At 47.1% G+C, this 20901-nt stretch overlaps 1 protein-coding gene across 1 annotated transcript in view; it reads left to right on the top strand.

Moving 5' to 3' along the window:
* Nucleotides 1–20171, top strand: part of pdgfd (platelet derived growth factor d) — a 100107-nt gene extending 79936 nt beyond the window's left edge. The window contains exons 4-7 of the mRNA XM_065000514.1: nucleotides 2471–2524; nucleotides 4266–4473; nucleotides 11577–11791; nucleotides 18793–20171. Of these exons, the coding sequence (XP_064856586.1) occupies nucleotides 2471–2524; nucleotides 4266–4473; nucleotides 11577–11791; nucleotides 18793–18927 (612 nt within the window). The 3' untranslated portion in view covers nucleotides 18928–20171. The remainder of the gene's footprint in view (nucleotides 1–2470; nucleotides 2525–4265; nucleotides 4474–11576; nucleotides 11792–18792) is intronic.
* The last annotated feature ends 730 nt before the right edge of the window (nucleotides 20172–20901 follow it).

Genomic DNA, 20901 nt, shown 5'->3' on the forward strand with positions numbered 1-20901 from the left:
TTATCAGATTCACATGGAATTGTTGTTCGATATAAATGTTTGAATATAAAATTATTGGTGAAGATTTAATTACATTAAATGTAATTTTAGCTTCCAAATTAGAGTTTTGGGTTCAGGGCTCTGCTCAATCAGTGGGCCCGCCCCTGTGAAGAGACATGGATTATAAAACTTTTCAAACACACCCTTCTCGCTCCACTATATAAAGCCTTGATGAAAATGTAACCTCCTGTTCCAAGTACGTGAGGTCTGCAGCCTCTGCGTTAAAAGGACTAACATGTCAACTACAGAACTAAGCCAACCTCAGCGTGAGCTTTGGTTGCGAATGGTATGAACTTTGAACTCTTATTCACTACAGAAGTGGTACCTCCTAGCCGTTGAGTTAGCAACAGCAGCTGCAAACGCGGGCTAGGAAAGAACAGACAGAGTATTCCATCTACCACACAACGACGTTACTACAACGTATTCAATTGACCACCAGAGACATTCTTCAAAGGACTCAGCAACACGGCCTTCCATCTACCATCAACCTACCAAAGCGCAACTCAGAGTAAATATTTATTGCATTTTCCTTTTCCAAATGGGCGGTAATTTAGAATGCATAAGATACTGTATTTATGATAGCACAGCTTCTCTCTTTGTCCCTCAGTCTTCCCTCAGTCTTCCCGCTCCTTCACTCAAACCCAGCCCCTTTTCTTTTGTGTAACGAGCTGTGATATCTGTTCCGCCCGCTAAGGACGTTTTCCTTTATGACGTAATTTGTAATCAAGTTATGATTTAATTATGTGTAATTCTGTGTGATTAGTTAGGTATTTAGTAAATAAATAATTAAACCCAATTTTGTATTGCTGATTCAACTTGTTAGCCAGGGTTTGTGAAGATAACCAGGTATTTACAACTTTCAGATGAGACTGAATTAAGGTGACGATTAATATTGACGTAAAATATTACTAGGTCTTTTAGAGTTTATTCGGAAGATAACAGCTCAATAAATATTATTTTGTGGTGCCCCGACTCTCTAGTTAATTACATTTACATGATTAGCTCAAATAGGTAATATTAAATACGGAGAAAGGATTTTATAGAATAGCATGTCATATCACTTCATCCGGCATAGCCAAAGACACGAAAGCACCGCTTCCCAAACCCTTCTTACCCTTTGACCATCTGAAACCTTTTCTACCCAGAAGAACCTAGTCTTGTCTGCCACGACTCTCCAGCTACCATTTAGGAAGCCGTGGCTTCATGTCCCTGTTGGTTTACTCTCTAATGGCACTGTAAACTGTTATTCCTATTAAAAGTCCCAGGTGTGTGCAAGTGCATGTGGCCTTAACCCAGCTGTCCCTGCATTCTCCTCTGAAGCACAGAACTGTGGGACAGTTTACTGAATCTGACTGCCTAATAAGGTCAGATGCTCACTCTGATACACATTTGGGGCTGCTACAGTGGCCAAACACATACACACACAATACACACACACACAATACACACAATACTAATGTATAAGACTCATAACAAAGAGGGAAGTCCACACACTCACTACCCCAGCTGTGTATGAGGTCAGAGGGGTTTCTGCACAGTGTGTATCTGTGGGTTGCATGCGAGAAACACAGAAGCTATAAAACAAAAGATTAGTCACTAAGCTTGGAAGTCATCTCTGATTTACGTATGACACACACACACACACACACACACACACATAATATAGACACACACATAGCATGCATAAATACAGTATCAGACACACACATATGCAGACTCATACATAACATGAACACAGACACACAAGTGGGTTCAGACTGCATGCTATGTAGATGTATAGAGTCACTTTGAACTTCATTTAACAGAGTTTTTAAGGTAAACCAGTTAACAATGTCTGTGATGACCGCTCCTAGAACTGCTGCGTGTGTTTTTAGGAGAGCCATCACACAGCGCCATCACACAGATCAACCAGCCGCAGTTGCACATCAGCACGGGGTGTGTTCACAAGTCACCTTTCACAACCAGTTGTGGGTAGTGGCTCTCCTCTACCTATAGCACCTCATCTATCTGACGAGAAGAGGAATGCTGTCTGTGAACTCTTTTCAGCAGCTCTGTTGCAAACTCCTATTAACACAATGTGAAACAGATGGATGCTGACCACAGACAGACGTGTTCTGACCAGTTCCTGATCCCACCACCTGGGATTCCACCAGGGATTATCCTGATGTTCTGACAGGAGTTACCAGAATAACCCAAATACCCCTCCTTCATTCTCTCTCTCTCTCTCTCTCTCCTTCCTTCCAAATACCACTCCTTCATTATCTCTCTCTCCTTCCTTCCAAATACCACTCCTTAATGATATCTCTCTCCTTCCTTCCAAATACCATTCCTTAATTCTCTCTCCTTCCTTCCAAATACCACTCCTTCATTCTCTCTCTCTCCTTCCTTCCAAATACCACTCCTTCATTCTCCTTCTCCTTCCTTCCTCCAGGATAATTCTCTTCCTACAGCATCCAAGACGAACTGGGAAGCTGTGACCCAGATGGTGAGTGAGACAACACCACACACACACACACACACACACACACACACACACATACACACTCTTACATGCTCAGGGTAAGAGAGGGACTGACCGGAGGCGAGTCTCATTAACCTCTAGCGACGAGCAATCCCGTATCCGGGAGCGTAATCATAGCCTCAAGCACATTACCATAACGCAACGTTTACATTTCATGAAAATCGCAAATGAAATGAAATAAATATATTCAAACACAAGCTTAGCCTTAGTAAGTTTAGCATGGCATAATGCTATGCTAGGCTGTGCTGGCAGCAGGCAACATTTTCACAAAAATAAGAAAAGCAACCAAATTAAATCATTTACCTTTGAAGAACTTCAGATGCTTTCACTCAGGAGACTCCCAGTTAGATAGCAAATGTTCCTTTTTTCCCAAAATAATATTTTTGTAGGCGAAAAACGTCACGTTTGTTTATCCTGCTTGGCTGAGAAATCGACAGAAAAATACTTGAACTATAACGCATTAACATAACGCAACTTTTTCTATTCATGAAAATCGCAAATGAAATGAAATAAATATATTGAAACACAAGCTTAGCCTTTTGTTAACAACACTGTCATCTCAGATTTTCAAAATATGCTTTTCAACCAAAGCTACACAAGCATTTGTGTAAGAGTATTGATAGCCTAGCATAGCATTAAGCCTAGCATTCAGCAGGCAACATTTTCACAAAAACAAGAAAAGCATTCAAATAAAATCATTTACCTTTGAAGAACTTCGGATGTTTTCAATGAAGAGACTCAGTTAGATAGCAAATGTTTTTGTGTAGGAGAAATCGCTCCGTTTTGTTCATCACTTTTGGCTAAGAAAAAAAAACGAACATTCATTCACTACAACCCCGAACTTTTTTCCAAATTAACTCCATAATATCGACAGAAACATAGCAAACATTATTTAGAATCATCCTCAAGGTGTTTTTCACATATCTATTTGATGATAAATCCTTCGTGGCAGTTGGGTTTCTCCTCAGTAGCAAACGGAAAAGTACTTGCAGCTGGAGATTACGCAATAATTGCAACGGAGGACACCAAGCGACCACCTGGTAAATGTAGTCTCTTAGGGTCAATCTTCCAATGATATGCCTACAAATATGTCACAATGCTGCAGACACCTTGGGGAAAATGTGGAAAAGGTAAGCTGACTCCTAGCTCCTCCACAGCCATATAAGGAGTCATTGCCATGAGGCGGTTTCAAAAAATGCGGCACTTCCTGATTGTATTTTTATCTGGGTTTTTTCTGTAACATCAGTTCTGTGGCACTCACAGACAATATCTTTGCAGTTTTGGAAACGTCAGTGTTTTCTTTCCAAAGCTGTCAATTATATGCATAGTCGAGCATCTTTTCGTGACAAAATATCTTGTTCAAAACGGGAACGTTTTTCATCCAAAAATTAAAAGAGCGCCCCCTATATCGAAGAAGTTAAGGCCCCTGGAGCCTCAGACCCCTGAGTCAGACCCTCTAACCCTCCTGATCAGCAGCGGGATAAACTCCTTGTCCCAGCATGGAGATAGAGAGCTCTAGTGCCCAGGCATTAGGCTGATTTAAAGGTCACGGTCACAGTTCAGAGGGCAGGTCAGATGCTGGTGCCATGAGTCCATAGACAGACACACATTTATGTCACGTTTACACACAGACACACTAGAACTCTCAAAAAGACTAAAGAGGACCTTAAATACCCGCTCCAAACTTCTGGCCTCCCTCCTCCAGGATGATGCTCTGTCGCTGTTGGCCCCAGTGGTGACTGATGTTCCTCTGACAGCAGCAGCGTTGGACCAGACCATAGCAGCCTTCAACACAGTGGAGCAGCTCCTCCGCCACCTCAACCCTGACAGTTGGAGACAGGACCTGGACAGCTTGTACAGAGAGACAGCAATGTACAGACCCCGGGCCTACCAGCACAACAGACAGAACAAGAGTAATAACATACACAGGCACACACACACAGGCACACACACAGGCAAACACACACACACACGCACACAAAGAAAAGTAATTTCAAACGAGAACATATTGTGGTCTGTTCTTCAGTGAAGGGAGACCTTGATAGCAAATACTTGAGCCTTCCTCCTTCCATCACACCAAGACTGTGTGTGAGTTTGTTAGTCAGCCAGTAGAAAACTTTCAAGGTGACCCTGGGGGAAATTAGAGAAGTTCAATATTCTCCCAGCTCTTATAGAGAGACTGGGGCTTGACGCCCAGCGTGTGTGAGGTTGGGAGTAGGGTGAGTGTGTGGTGGAGGGGAAGGTGTGAGTGTGTGGTGGAGGGGAAGGTGTGAGTGTGTGGTGGAGGGGAAGGTGTGAGTGTGTGGTGGAGGGGAAGGTGTGTGATGTTGGGAGTGGGGTGAGTGTGTTCTGGAGGGGAAGGTGTGTGAGGTTGGAAGTAGGGTGAGTGTGTGGTGGAGGGGAAAGTGTGTTTGTGTGGTGGAGGGGAAGGTGTGTTTGTGTGGTGGAGGGGAAGGTGTGTTTGTGTGGTGGAGGGGAAAGTGTGTTTGTGTGGTGGAGGGAAAGTGTGTTTGTGTGGTGGAGGGGAAGGTGTGTTTGTGTGGTGGAGGGGAAGGTGTGTTTGTGTGGTGGAGGGGAAGGTGTGTTTGTGTGGTGGAGGGAAAGTGTGTTTGTGTGGTGGAGGGGAAGGTGTGTTTGTGTGGTGGAGGGGAAGGTGTGTTTGTGTGGTGGATGGGAAAGGTGTGTTTGTGTGGTGGGGGGAAAGTGTGTTTGTGTGGTGGAGGGGAAGGTGTGAGTGTGTGGTGGAGGGGAAGGTGTGAGTGTGTGGTGGAGGGGAGGGTGTGAGCGGATGGGAGGGGGTTGAGTGTGTTCTGGAGGGGAAGGTGTGTGAGGTTTGGGAGTGGGGTGAGTGTGTGGTGGAGGGGAGAGTGTGAGAGGATGGGAGGGGGTGAGTGTGTTCTGGAGGGGAAGGTGTGAGAGGATGGGAGGGGGTGAGTGTGGTGGAGGGGAAGGTGTGAGAGGATGGGAGGGGGTGAGTGTGGTGGAGTGGAAGGTGTGAGAGGATGGGAGGGGGGTGAGTGTGGTGGAGGGGAAGGTGTGTGAGGTTTGGGAGTGGGGTGAGTGTGTGGTGGAGGGGAAGGTGTGAGAGGATGGGAGTGGGGTGAGTGTGTGGTGGAGGGGAAGGTGTGAGGGGTTGTGTTTCTGTTGCTGCTTGAGAGTGTCTCTTTCCTCCCTCTCAGAGAAATACACAGTGACTCTGAGACTGGACCAGACACATCACAACACTGAGACTGTGTTCACCAGACTGGACCAGACACATCACAACACTGAGACTGTGTTCACCAGACTGGACCAGACACATCACAACACTGAGACTGTGTTCACCAGACTGGACCAGACACATCATAACACTGAGACTGTGTTCACCAGACTGGACCAGACACATCACAACACTGAGACTGTGTTCACCAGACTGGACCAGACACATCACAACACTGAGACTGTGTTCACCAGACTGGACCAGACACATCACAACACTGAGACTGTGTTAAACAGACTGGACCAGACACATCACAACACTGAGACTGTGTTAAACAGACTGGACCAGGCACATCACAACACTGAGACTGTGTTCACCAGACTGGACCAGGCACATCACAACACTGAGACTGTGTTCACCAGACTGGACCAGACACATCACAACACTGAGACTGTGTTAAACAGACTGGACCAGACACATCACAACACTGAGACTGTGTTAAACAGACTGGACCAGACACATCACAACACTGAGACTGTGTTCACCAGACTGGACCAGGCACATCACAACACTGAGACTGTGTTAAACAGACTGGACCAGACACATCACAACACTGTGTGTGTTGGGTTGACGTGTGTGTTGGGTTGACGTGTGTGTTGGGTTGACGTGTGTGTTGGGTTGACGTGTGTGTTGGGTTGACGTGTGTGTTGGGTTGAAGTGTGTGTTGGGTTGAAGTGTGTGTTGGTCAGTGTGCGTGTGTTGGGTTGATGTGTGTTGGGTTGATGTGTGTTGGGTTGATGTGTGCGTGTGTTGGGTTGGGTTGATGTGTGCGTGTGTTGGGTTGATGTGTGTGTGTGTTGGGTTGATGTGTGTTGGGTTGATGTGTGTTGGGTTGATGTGTGTTGGGTTGATGTGTGTGTGTGTTGGGTTGATGTGTGTTGGGTTGATGGTGTGCGTGTGTTGGGTTGATGTGTGTTGGGTTGATGTGTGCGTGTGTTGGGTTGATGTGTTGCGTGTGTTGGGTTGGTTGGGTTGATGGTGTGTGCGTGTGTTGGGTTGATGTGTGTTGGGTCGATGTGTGCGTGTGTTGGGTTGGGTTGATGGTGTGCGTGTGTTGGGTTGATGTGTGTTGGGTTGATGGTGTGCGTGTGTGGGTTGATGTGGGTTGGGTCGATGGTGTGTGTGTTGGGTTGACGTGTGTGTTGATGGTTGCGTGTGTGTTGGGTTGACGTGTGTGTTGGGTTGACGTGTGTGTTGGGTTGACGTGTGTGTTGTTGACGTGTGTGTTGGGTTGACGTGTGTGTGTTGGGTTGATGTCTGCGTGTGTTGGGTTGATGGTGTGCGTGTGTTGGGTTGATGGTTGCGTGTGTTGGGTTGATGTGTGTGTTGGGTTGATGGGTGTGTGTGTTGGGTTGATGGTGTGTGTGTGTTGGGTTGATGGTGTGTGTGTGTTGGGTTGATGGTGTGTGTGTGTTGGGTTGATGTGTGTGTGTTGGGTTGATGTGTGTGTGTGTTGGGTTGATGTGTGTGTGTGTTGGGTTTGTGTGTGTGTTGGGTTGACGTGTGTGTGTGTTGGGTTGTGTGTGTGTGTGCGTGTGTGTGTGTGTGTGTGTTGGGTTGACGTGTGTGTGTGTGTGTTGGGTTGATGTGTGTGTGTATGTGTGTGTGTTAGGTTGACGTGTGTGTGTGTGTGTGTTGGGTTGATGTGTCTCCATACTGCTTGTGTGTGTGTGGACATCTGTGTTTGTGTAAAATCTTGTGTGTGTCCAGGGTTTGTAGTTGTATGTTTTTGTTGTGTGTGTGTGTTGCAGCACTAGCAGGGTTTGTAGTTGTAGGTTGTTGTGTGTGTGTGTGTGTGTGTGTGTTGCAGCACTAGCAGGGTTTGTAGGTTGTTGTGTGTGTGTGTGTGTGTTGCAGCACTAGCAGGGTTTCTGCAGGTCTTTGATAGACCATACCACATCAGACTCTAATTGGAAATTCAACCTGTGCAGCCAAGCTGAAATGTTCCCGAGTCAGCACCTAGCTTTGTTTTCATTAACGCACACACACAGAAATACACACACTCCCGTCTCTCACCTTTGTTTTCAATAAGAAGGTGTTGGGGGACAAACAATCTTTATTCCTCTCCTCAAGCCATGTAATCAAGGAACGCAAAGCTCAATCTCTCCCTGGTGTACCGAACCCAGTAACCCTGCTTACACACACTCACATTCAGACACACACACACACACATTCAGACACACACACATTGACACATACACACATACAGTTGGAAGTTTACATACACCTTCGCCAAATACGTTTAAACTCCGTTTTTCACAATTCCCTGACATTTAATACTAGTAAAAATTCACTGTCTCAGTTAGGATCAGCACTTTATTATAAGACTGTGAAATGTCAGAATAATAGTAGAGAGAATGATTTATTTCAGCTTTTATTTATTTCATCACATTCCCAGAAGTTTACATACACTCAAATTACATTTTGGTAGCATTGCCTTTAATATTTTTTTACTTGGGTCAAACGTTTCGGTTATTCCACAACCTTCCCACAATAAATGGGGTATTTCTGGTCCATTCCTCCTGACAGAGCTGGTGTTTCTGAGTCAGGTTTGTTGGCCTCCTTGGTCTCGCACGCTTTTTCAGTTCTGCCAACAAATTTAGGATTGAGATCAGGGCTTTGTGATGGCAACTCCAATATCTTGACTTTGTTGTCCTTAATTTTGCCACAACTTTGGGTCATTGTCCATTTGGAAGACCCATTTGTGACCAAGCTTGAACTTCCTGACTGATGTCTTGAGATGTTCGTTCAATATATCCACATAATTTATCTTCCTCATGATGCCATCTATTTTGTGAAGTGCACCAGTCCCTCCTGCACCAAACAATCTAACAGCCCTCCAAGTAGACAATTCTAGTGAAGTGTAAATCGTGTAGTTTTTAATATGATACTGCCACCACTGTGCTTTACAGTTGGGATGGTGTTCTTTGGCTTGCAAGCCTCCCCCTTTTTCCTCCATACATAACGATGGTCATTATGGCCAAACAGTTCTATTCTTGTTTCATCATTCCAGAGGACATTTCTCCAAAAAGTACGAGATACTTTTGTACCTGTTTCCTCCAGCATCTGCACGAGGTCCTTTGCTGCAGTTCTTGGAATGATTTGCACTTTTATCACCAAAGTACGTTAATCTCTAGGAGACAGAACGCGTCTCCTTCCTGAGCGGTATGACGGCTGCGTGGTCCCATGGTGTTTATACTTGCATACTATTGTATTAACCAGACTTGTGGTGGTCTACAATTTTTCTTCTGAGGTCTTGGCTGATTTCCCATGATGTCAAGCAAAGAGACACCCGAGTTTGAAGGTAGGCCTTGAAATACATCCACAGGTACACCTCCAATTGACTCAAATGATGTCAATTGCCTATCAGAAGCTTCTAAAGCCATGACATCATTTTCTGGAATTTTCGAAGCTGTTTAAAGGCACAGTCAACTTAGTGTATGTAAACTTCTGACCCACTGGAATTGTGATAACGTGAATTATAAATTAAATAATCTGTCTGTAAACAATTACTTGTGTCATGCACGAAGTAGGTGTCCTAACCGACTTGCCAAAATTATAGCTTGTTTCCAAGAAATTTTTAAAGTGGTTGAACATCGAGTTTTAACGACTCCAACCTAAGTGTATGTAAACTTCCGACTTCAACTGTAAATACATACATACATACACAGACAAACTCACACACACATACAGGCACACATTCAGATACACACACACATTCAGACACTCACACTCACACACACAAAGACACAGACACACACATACAGACACACACACACACACACAGAGACACACATACAGACACATTGACACTCACACAGACACACTCAGACATACATACAGACACACACACATACACACACACACAGAGACATTCAAAGACACACACACACACACCCGCACACACACATTCAGACATACATTCAGACACACAATACACACACACACTCACAGACACACAGACACACACACTCAAACACACACACACACACACACACATTCAGACACACACACACACACACACACACACACACACATTCAGACACACGCACTCAGACACACACAGACAAACTCACAGACACACATATAGACACACACTCACACATAAAGACAAACACTCGCATACAGACACACACACACACTCACACAGACAGACACAGACACACACACTCAGACACACACACACATAGACACACACACAGACAGAAAGACAGACAGGCACAGCCACATACATTCAGACACACACACTTGCAGACAGACTCTCAGACAGACACTACACACACTCACACAAACACACGCACAGACACACACACACACACACACACACACACACTGACGCACACACACACACACACACACACACACTCACACATTGCCACACTCACACATTCAGACACACACACACACACACATACAGACACACATGCACACACACACACACTCACACATTCAGACACACACATAGACACACATGCACAATCAAACACACTCACGCACACATACATACATACATACATACAGACACACATACATACATACAGACACACAGACACACATACATACATACAGACACACATACATACATACATACATACAGACACACATACATACATACAGACACACAGACACACATACATACATACAGACACACATACATACATACATACATACAGACACACAAAATTTCCACCTGCACACACACGTGTTCACAAACACGCATCTATACACACACACTATTCATTTTCTCTGGAGTGTTGGAGTGACATACACATTCTGTTTGGAGCGCTCTCTCAGAGCCAGTATCACAGCAGAGTTCCACACCACTGCCTTTCATAGATTACACTGCTTCTCCTAGAACACACACACACGTCCCCTGCCCTGTTATGCAGCATTAGGACAGTATAGGGTCTGTCAGCTCGTTAAGAACATCAATCTGTGGAGCATAGAGCTGACGTCTCAACAGCCACGTCCGTCCAGGTACGCAGGACGTCAGGAGATGTCTTCAAAACTCTCCACTATGGGCAGCGGTGGGCGCTATTACCATCAAGTAGGCTTGCGGCTTGCTAGGGTGTTGTGGACGGGGATAGCTGTTGGAAGCCGCAAGGTCGAGCTCTGAGGGTCCTGTGTTCAATCCCAATCCGACACACACACACACACACACACACAAACACCCCTCTCTCTCTTCTCTGTTCTTCCCATATTCCTTTTTATTTCGATGTATTCTTGGTCTGGTCCGGCAGCTGAAAATGCCTCAGTGCTAGAAAATATATACTTTATATACAGTTAAAGCACCAAACCTGCTAATCAATTGAACCACTTCAATGAAACTATAATCAAGATGAATTTTTATTGAACAATTAGTGTCTTGATTATCCATGTCATTAAGATTCCCTCCCACCTTCCATTCTCCCCATCCCCTTCACTTTCAGTTACATTCATTTACATTCACTTAGTTGAAATAAAACATTGTTGTCAAGACTGTTAATTCAAAGGTATTAACTGTGAATACAAATTGCAATCAGCAATCAATGATGTTCTTCCTCCCTTCTCTCTCCCTCCCCCTCCCCCTCTCTCTCTCCCTACCTTCCCTCCCTCTCTCTCTCTCCCTACCTTCCCTCCCCTCTCTCTCTCTCTCTCTCTCTCTCTCTCTCTCCCCTCCCCTCCCTCCCCTCTCTCTCCCTCCGTCTCTCTCTCTCTCCCCTCTCTCTCTCTCTCCGTCCTCTCTCTCTCTCTTCCCCCGACCCCCCCTCTTCATAGTTGACCTGGACCGTCTGTATGATGACGTGAAGCACTACAGCTGTACACCTCGGAACTACTCTGTCAACCTGAGGGAGGAGCTGAGGGCCACCAACGCCGTGTTCTTCCCACGATGCCTACTGGTGCAGCGCTGTGGGGGGAACTGTGCCTGTGGTACAGACAACTGGAACGGCTGTACCTGCAGCCCGGCCAAGACCAGTGACAAACTACACGAGGTACACACACCATGCCCTGTTATGTAACATTAGGAATGGCTGTGGTACGGCTGTACCTGTACCTGCACCCGTACCTGTAGCTGTACCTGTACCTGCAGCACGGCCAAGACCAGTGACAAACTACACGAGGTACACACACCATGCCCTGTTATGTAACATTAGGAATGGCTGTGGTACGGCTGTACCTGTACCTGCACCCGTACCTGTAGCTGTACCTGTACCTGCAGCCCGGCCAAGACCAGTGACAAACTACACGAGGTACACACACCATGCCCTGTTATGTAACATTAGGAATGGCTGTGGTACGGCTGTACCTGTACCTGCACCCGTACCTGTAGCTGTACCTGCAGCACGGCCAAGACCAGTGACAAACTACACGAGGTACACACACCATGCCCTGTTATGTAACATTAGGAATGGCTGTGGTACGGCTGTACCTGCACCCGTACCTGTAGCTGTACCTGTACCTGCAGCCCGGCCAAGACCAGTGACAAACTACACGAGGTACACACACCATGCCCTGTTATGTAACATTAGGAATGGCTGTGGTACGGCTGTACCTGTACCTGCACCCGTACCTGTAGCTGTACCTGTACCTGCAGCACGGCCAAGACCAGTGACAAACTACACGAGGTACACACACCATGCCCTGTTATGTAACATTAGGAATGGCTGTGGTACGGCTGTACCTGTACCTGCAGCTGTGCCTGTACCTGCAGCTGTGCCTGTACCTGCAGCTGTACCTGTACCTGTGCCTGTACCTGCAGCTGTGCCAAGACCTGTGACAACCTGCAGCTGTACCTGTGCCTGTACCTGCAGCTGTACCTGTTATGTAACATTAGAATGCAGCTGTGCCTGCAGCTGTACCTGCGCCTGTACCTGTACCTGCAGCTGTGCCTGTACCTGCAGCTGTACCTGCAGCTGTGCCTGTACCTGCAGCTGTGCCTGTACCTGCAGCTGCCTGCCTGTAGCTGCACCTGTGCCTGTACCTGCAGCTGTGCCCTGCAGCTGTACCTGTACTTGTACCTGCAACTGTACCTGCAGCTGTGGCTGCAGCTGTGCCTGCACCTGTGCCTGTACCTGCAGCTGTGCCTGCAGCTGTACCTGCGCCTGTACCTGTACCTGCAGCTGTGCCTGTACCTGCAGCTGTACCTGCAGCTGTGCCTGTACCTGCAGCTGTGGCTGCACCTGTACCTGCAGCTGTACCTGCAGCTGTGCCTGCACCTGTACCTGCACCTGTACTTGTACCTGCAACTGTGCCTGTACCTGCAGCTGTACCTGTACCTGTACCTGCAACTGTACCTGCAACTGTACCTGCAGCTGTACCTGCAGCTGTGGCTGCACCTGTACCTGCAGCTGTGCCTGCACCTGTACCTGCAGCTGTGCCTGTAGCTGTGCCTGTACCTGCAGCTGTGCCTGTAGCTGCACCTGTACCTGTACCTGCACCTGTACCTGTAGCTGTACCTGCAGCTGTGCCTGTAGCTGTACCTGCACCTGTAGCTGTACCTGTACCTGCACCCGTACCTGCAGCTGTGGCTGCACCCGTACCTGCAGCTGTGCCTGTACCTGCACCTGTAGCTGTACCTGCAGCTGTGCCTGCAGCTGTACCTGTACCTGCAGCTGTGCCTGCAGCTCTACCTGCAGCTGTGCCTGCAGCTGTGCCTGTACCTGCAGCTGTGCCTGTACTTGTACCTGCAGCTGTGCCTGTACTTGTACCTGCAGCTGTACCTGTACTTGTACCTGTACCTGCAGCTGTGCCTGCAGCTCTACCTGCAGCTGTGCCTGTACCTGCAGCTGTGCCTGCAGCTGTGCCTGTACCTGCAGCTGTGCCTGCAGCTGTGCCTGCAGCTGTGCCTGTACCTGCAGCTGTGCCTGCAGCTGTACCTGCAGCTGTGCCTGCACCTGTACCTGCAGCTGTGCCTGCAGCTCTACCTGCAGCTGTACCTGCAGCTGTGCCTGTAGCTGTACCTGCAGCTGTGCCTGCACCTGTACTGTAGCTATACCTGTACCTGCAGCTGTGCCTGCACCTGTACCTGCAGCTGTGCCTGCAGCTGTACCTGCAGCTGTACCTGCAGCTGTACCTGCAGCTGTGCCTGTAGCTGTACCTGCAACTGTGCCTGCAGCTGTGCCTGTACCTATGCCTGTACCTGCACCTGTACCTGTAGCTGTACCTGCAGCTGTGCCTGTAGCTGTGCCTGCAGCTGTACCTGTACCTGCAGCTGTGCCTGTACCTGCAGCTGTGCCTGTACCTGCAGCTGTACCTGTACCTGCAACTGTGCCTGCAGCTGTACCTGTACTTGTACCTGCAACTGTGCCTGTACCTGCAGCTGTACCTGCAGCTGTACCTGCAACTGTACCTGCAACTGTGCCTGTACCTGTACTTGTACCTGCAGCTGTACCTGCAACTGTGCCTGTACCTGTACCTGCAGCTGTACCTGCAGCTGTGCCTGCACCTGTACCTGTACTTGTACCTGCAGCTGTACCTGTACTTGTACCTGCAGCTGTACCTGTACCTACAGCTGTACCTGTACTTGTACCTGCAGTTGTACCTGTACCTGCAGCTGTACCTGTACCTGCAGCTGTACCTGTACCTGCAGCTGTGCCTGCACCTGTACCTGCAGCTGTACCTGTACTTGTACCTGCAACTGTACCTGTACCTGCAGCTGTACCTGTACCTGCAGCTATGCCTGTACCTGCAGCTGTACCTGAACATGCAGCTGTACCTGCAGCTATGCCTGTACCTGCAGCTGTACATTTACATTTACATTTAAGTAATTTAGCAGACGCTCTTATCCAGAGCGACTTACCTGTACCTGCAGCTGTACCTATACCTGCAGCTATGCCTGTACCTGCAGCTGTACATGTACCTGCAGCTATGCCTGTACCTGCAGTTGTGCCTGTACCTGTACCTGCAGCTGTGCCTGCACCTGTACCTGCAGCTGTACCTGTACTTGTACCTGCAGCTGTACCTGCAGCTGTACCTGTACTTGTACCTGTACCTGCAGCTGTACCTGTACTTGTACCTGCAGCTGTACCTGTACCTGCAGCTGTGCTTGAACTTGTACCTGCAGCTGTACCTGTACCTGCAGCTGTGCTTGAACCTGTACCTGCAGCTGTGCCTGTACCTGCACCTGTGCCTGCACCTATACCTGCAGCTGTGCCTGTACCTGCAGCTGTGCCTGTACCTGCAGCTGTACCTGCAGCTGTACCTGTACTTGTACCTGCAACTATACCTGTACCTGCATCTGTCCCTGTACTTGTACCTGCACCTGTACCAGCAGCTATACCTGTACCTGCAGCTGTGCCTGCACCTGCAGCTGTACCTGTACTTGTACCTGCAGCTGTACCTGCAGCTGTACCTGCAGCTGTACCTGCAGCTGTGCCTGCACCTGTACCTGCAGCTATACCTGTAGCTGTGCCTGCACCTGCAGCTGTACCTGTACTTGTACCTGCACCTGTACCTGCAGCTGTGCCTGCACCTGTACCTGCAGCTATACCTGTACCTGTACCTGCAGCTATACCTGTACCTGCAGCTATACCTGTACCTGTACCTGCAGCTATACCTGCACCTGTAGCTGTACCTCAGCTCTTTGTTCATGTTTCCTTATTTTTCCATTTGGTTAGGACTCTGCTCCCACTCTGCTCTTATTAGGACGGGCTGGACACGCACACATACACACTGTACACACTGTACAAAAACACTGTACAGACACACTCTACACACTGTACAGACACTCTACACAATGTACACACACTCTACACACTGTACAGACACTCTACACAATGTACACACACTCTACACACTGTACAGACACTCTACACACTGTACAGACACTCTACACACTGGCAGAACAGAAACTGGAGCAGCAGCACACTGTACAGACAGCAAGGAGTCACATGTCAGGTGTCCTGGGGCAGGACACTCAGGTCCACCGAGAGAAGAAATGTACAGACACGGGTGGAGATTATAACAGAACATGACCAAGATGTTCAAATGTTCATAAATGACCAGCATGGTTGAATAATAATAAGGCAGAACAGTTGAAACTGGAGCAGCAGCACAGGTGGACTGGGGACAGCAAGGAGTCATCATGTCAGGTAGTCCTGGGACATGGTCCTAGGGCACAGGTCCTCCGAGAGAGAAAGAAAGAGAGTAGAATTAGAGCCAGTCCTCTTCTGGCTTCACGGGTGGAGATTATAGGACAGAGAAGTACCAAGATTTGTTCAAACATCTACACACTGTACAGACACTGAGCAGCAGCATGGCCACACACTGTACAGACACTCTGGGACACACACTGTACACACTGAAAGACACTGTACACACTGGACAGTACACAGACACTCTACAGACACTGGACAGACACACTGTACAGACATTACACACTGTACAGATTTTACACACTGTACAGACACTCTACACACTGTACTACTCTACACACTGTACAGACACTCTACACACTGTATAGACACTCTACACACTGTATAGACACTCTACACACTGTATAGACACTCTACACACTGTATAGACACTCTACACACTGTACAGACACACTGTACACACTGTACAGACACACTGTACACACTGTACAGACACACTGTACACACTGTACAGACTCTACAGACACACTCTACACATTGTACAGACACACTGTACACACTAGACACTACAGACACTCTACACACTGTATAGACACTCTACACACTATACAGACACTCTACATACTGTACAGACACACTGTACACACTGTACAGACACTGTACACACTGTACAGACACACTGTACACACTATACAGACACTCTACACACTGTATAGACACTCTACACACTCTACAGACACACTCTACACATTGTACAGACACACTGTACACACTATACAGACACTCTACACACTGTATAGACACACTATACAGACACTCTACATACTGTACAGACACACTGTACACACTGTACAGACACTCTACACACTGTACAGACACTGTACACACTGTACAGACACAATATACAGACACTCTACACACTGTATAGACACACTCTACAGACACACTCTACACATTGTACAGACACACTGTACACACTATACAGACACTCTACACACTGTACAGACACTCTACACACTGTACAGACACACTGTACACACTGTACAGACACACTACACACTGTACGGACACTGTACACACTGTACAGACACTCTACACACTGTACAGACACACTGTACACACTGTACAGACACACTGTACACACTGTACAGACACTCTACACACTGTATAGACACTCTACACACTGTACAGACACACTGTACAGACACACTGTACAGACACTCTACACACTGTACAGACACTCTACACACTGTATAGACACACTCTACACACTGTACAGACACACTGTACACATTGTACAGACTCACTGTACAGACATTTATCAGGCCCACTGACACTGAACACTTCATGTTTCTTATTATAAACCAGAGGGAAAATCCCTCAGCCTCCCGGCTACAGTATAATCCCAGAGAGAGGGAGAGCGACTGTGGGCCTAGCACTGCATCAACAATCACAGCACTGCAGCACCAGTCTTTCTCTCCCTCCTTTACACCTCTTCTGTCTTCTCTCTCCATTCTGTCATGGACACGTTGTCTGGAAACATCTGCCTCTTCATGCTGCTTCTCTGGTTATGCTGCAGGAATCCAGTTTGGGGTGTGCCGGTGTGTGTCTGTGTGCCGGTGTGTGTCTGTGTGCCGGTGTGTGTCTGTGTGCCGGTGTGTGTCTGTGGTGTGCCGGGGTGTGTCTGTGTGCCGGGGTGTGTCTGTGTGCCGTGGTGTGTCTGTGTGACTGTGTGTGTGTGCCGTGGTGTGTCTGTGTGACTGTGTGTGTATGCCGTGTCTGTGTGACTGTGTGTGTGTGTTTGTGCCGTGGTGTGTCTGTGTGACTGTGTGTGTCTGTGTGACTGTGTGTGTGTGTGTTGGTGTCCTGTAACTTCCCTTTAACACTTTGCCAGAATAAGATCACTGTACGCAAGGTCTGCTTTACCTCAAATCCAATGTTATTGGTCACCTACACATGGTTAGCAGATGTTAATGCGAGTGTAGCGAAATGTTTGTGCTTCTAGTTCCGACCGTGCAGTAATATCTAACAATTTCACAACAACTACCGTATACACATAAATGTAAGGAATGAATAAGAACATGTTCATATAAATATATGGATGAGCGATGGCCGGGCAGCATAGGCAAGATGCAGTAGATGGTATAGAATACAGTATATACATATGAGATGTCTAATGTAAGATATGTGAACATTATTAAAGTGGTGTTATTTAAGGTGACTATTGATACCTCTATTAAGCCCATTTATTGAAGTGACTAGAGATTTGAGTCTGTATGTTGGCAGCAGCCTCTCTGTTTGCGATGGCTGTTTAGTCTGATGGCCTTGAGATAGAAGCTGTTTTTCAGTCTCTCGGTCCCAGCTTTGAAGCACCTGTACTGACCTCGCCTTCTGGATGATAGCGGGGTGAACAGGCAACCCCTTTGAATGCACATGCATATAGAGGTTGGGACAGGGGGCTGCCACACTGGGCCTGTGGAGCAGGTGTTATGGGGGTTTAGTGCCTTGCTCAAGGGCACACGACCAGCAATAGATTTGAGACCAGCAACCCTCCGTTTGCCAGATGTTTTCTGTCAGATCCCCAGAGTCGAACTGGAAATAGTCGGTTGCTGGCTCGCCTCTAACCGCTAGGATTAAGTGCCCTCCTCCTGTGTATGTGTGTGTGAGAGAACAGACTGTGAATATAGCTGTTATGAGGTTTGATACAGGAGGGTGGACAGGGGTTAACTATTGGTCAAGATGGCAGCAAGCCAACAAGCATCTCATTGTTTTCCATCCAAGTCATTTTCTCTGTCCTCTCCCTTTCTCCTGTCCTGTCCTTGCCTTCTCCCCGACCTCTCTCTCTCCTTCTCTCTCTTTCCCTCTTCCTCACTCACTATTCCTCCCCCTCTCCTCTCTAGGTGTTGAAGTATGCTCCTGAGGTGGGAGGTTTTTCACGGCGTCGGACAGCTCGTGTCCGCTGGGTCCTAGAGGAGGTCCATCTCTTGCACCACGAGCGCTGTGACTGTGTTTGTCCCTCCAGACCACCCCGCTGAGAGACAATGGGACAGGGGGACCCAGCACTGGGATTAACTGCTGTTTATATCTCCATATCTCTCTTTGTAGCGCTCCCCATAACAACCTGATACAAACCTAGTCACCAACATCCATCATCCACATAACAACCTGATACAAACCTAGTCACCAACATCCATCCACACACCAATATGTTACAAACCTAGCCACCAACATCCATCTATCATCCACATACCAACGTGTTACAAACCTAGTCACCAACATCCATCCACACACCAACATGTTACAAACCTAGTCACCAACATCCATCCCCATAACAACCTGATACAAACCTAGCCACCAACATCCATCCCCATAACAACCTGATACAAACCTAGTCACCAACATCCATCTATCATCCACATACCAACATGTTACAAACCTAGCCACCAACATCCATCCATCATCCACATACCAACATGTTTACAAACCTAGCCACCAACATCCATCCATCATCCACATACCAACATGTTACAAACCTAGTCACCAACATCCATCCATCATCCACATACCAACATGTTACAAACCTAGTCACCAACATCCATCCATCATCCACATACCAACATGTTACAAACCTAGTCACCAACATCCATCCACATACCAACATGTTACAAACCTAGTCACCAACATCCATCCATCATCCACATACCAACATGTTACAAACCTAGTCACCAACATCCATCCATCCACATACCAACATGTTACAAACCTAGTCACCAACATCCATCCACATACCAACATGTTACAAACCTAGTCACCAACATCCATCCATCATCCACATACCAACATGTTACAAACCTAGTCACCAACATCCATCCCCATAACAACCTGTTACAAACCTAGTCACCAACATCCATCTATCATCCAAATGCCAACATGTTACAAACCTAGTCACCAACATCCATCCACATACCAACATGTTACAAACCTAGTCACCAACATCCATCCACACACCAACATTTTACAAACCTAGTCACCAACATCCATCCACATACCAACATGTTACAAACCTAGTCACCAACATCCATCCATCATCCACATACCAACATGTTACAAACCTAGTCACCAACATCCATCCATCATCCACACACCAACATGTTACAAACCTAGTCACCAACATCCATCCATCATCCACATACCAACATGTTACAAACCTAGTCACCAACATCCATCCATCATCCACATACCAACATGTTACAAACCTAGTCACCAACATCCATCCATCATCCACATACCAAACCTGTCACCAACATCCATCCACAAACATGTTACAAACCTAGTCACCAACATCCATCCATCATCCACATACCAACATGTTACAAACATAGTCACCAACATCCATCCATCCATCATCCACATCACCATAACATGTTACAAACCTAGTCACCAACATCCATCCATCATCCACATACCAACATGTTACAAACCTAGTCACCAACATCCATCCACATACCAACATGTTACAAACCTAGTCACCAACATCCATCCATCATCCACATACCAACATGTTACAAACCTAGTCACCAACATCCATCCCCATAACAACCTGTTACAAACCTAGTCACCAACATCCATCTATCATCCACATAACAACCTGTTACAAACCTAGTCACCAACATCCATCCATCATCCCCATAACAACCTGTTACAAACCTAGTCACCAACATCCATCCCCATAACAACCTGTTACAAACCTAGTCACCAACATCCATCTATCATCCACATACCAACATGTTACAAACCTAGTCACCAACATCCATCCATCATCCACATACCAACATGTTACAAACCTAGTCACCAACATCCATCCATCATCCACATACCAACATGTTTACAAACCTAGCCACCAACATCCATCCATCATCCACATACCAACATGTTACAAACCTAGTCACCAACATCCATCCATCATCCACATACCAACATGTTACAAACCTAGTCACCAACATCCATCC

The sequence above is a fragment of the Oncorhynchus nerka genome, linkage group LG14 (assembly GCF_034236695.1).
Source record: "Oncorhynchus nerka isolate Pitt River linkage group LG14, Oner_Uvic_2.0, whole genome shotgun sequence".
Classification (NCBI taxonomy): Eukaryota; Metazoa; Chordata; class Actinopteri; order Salmoniformes; family Salmonidae; genus Oncorhynchus; species Oncorhynchus nerka.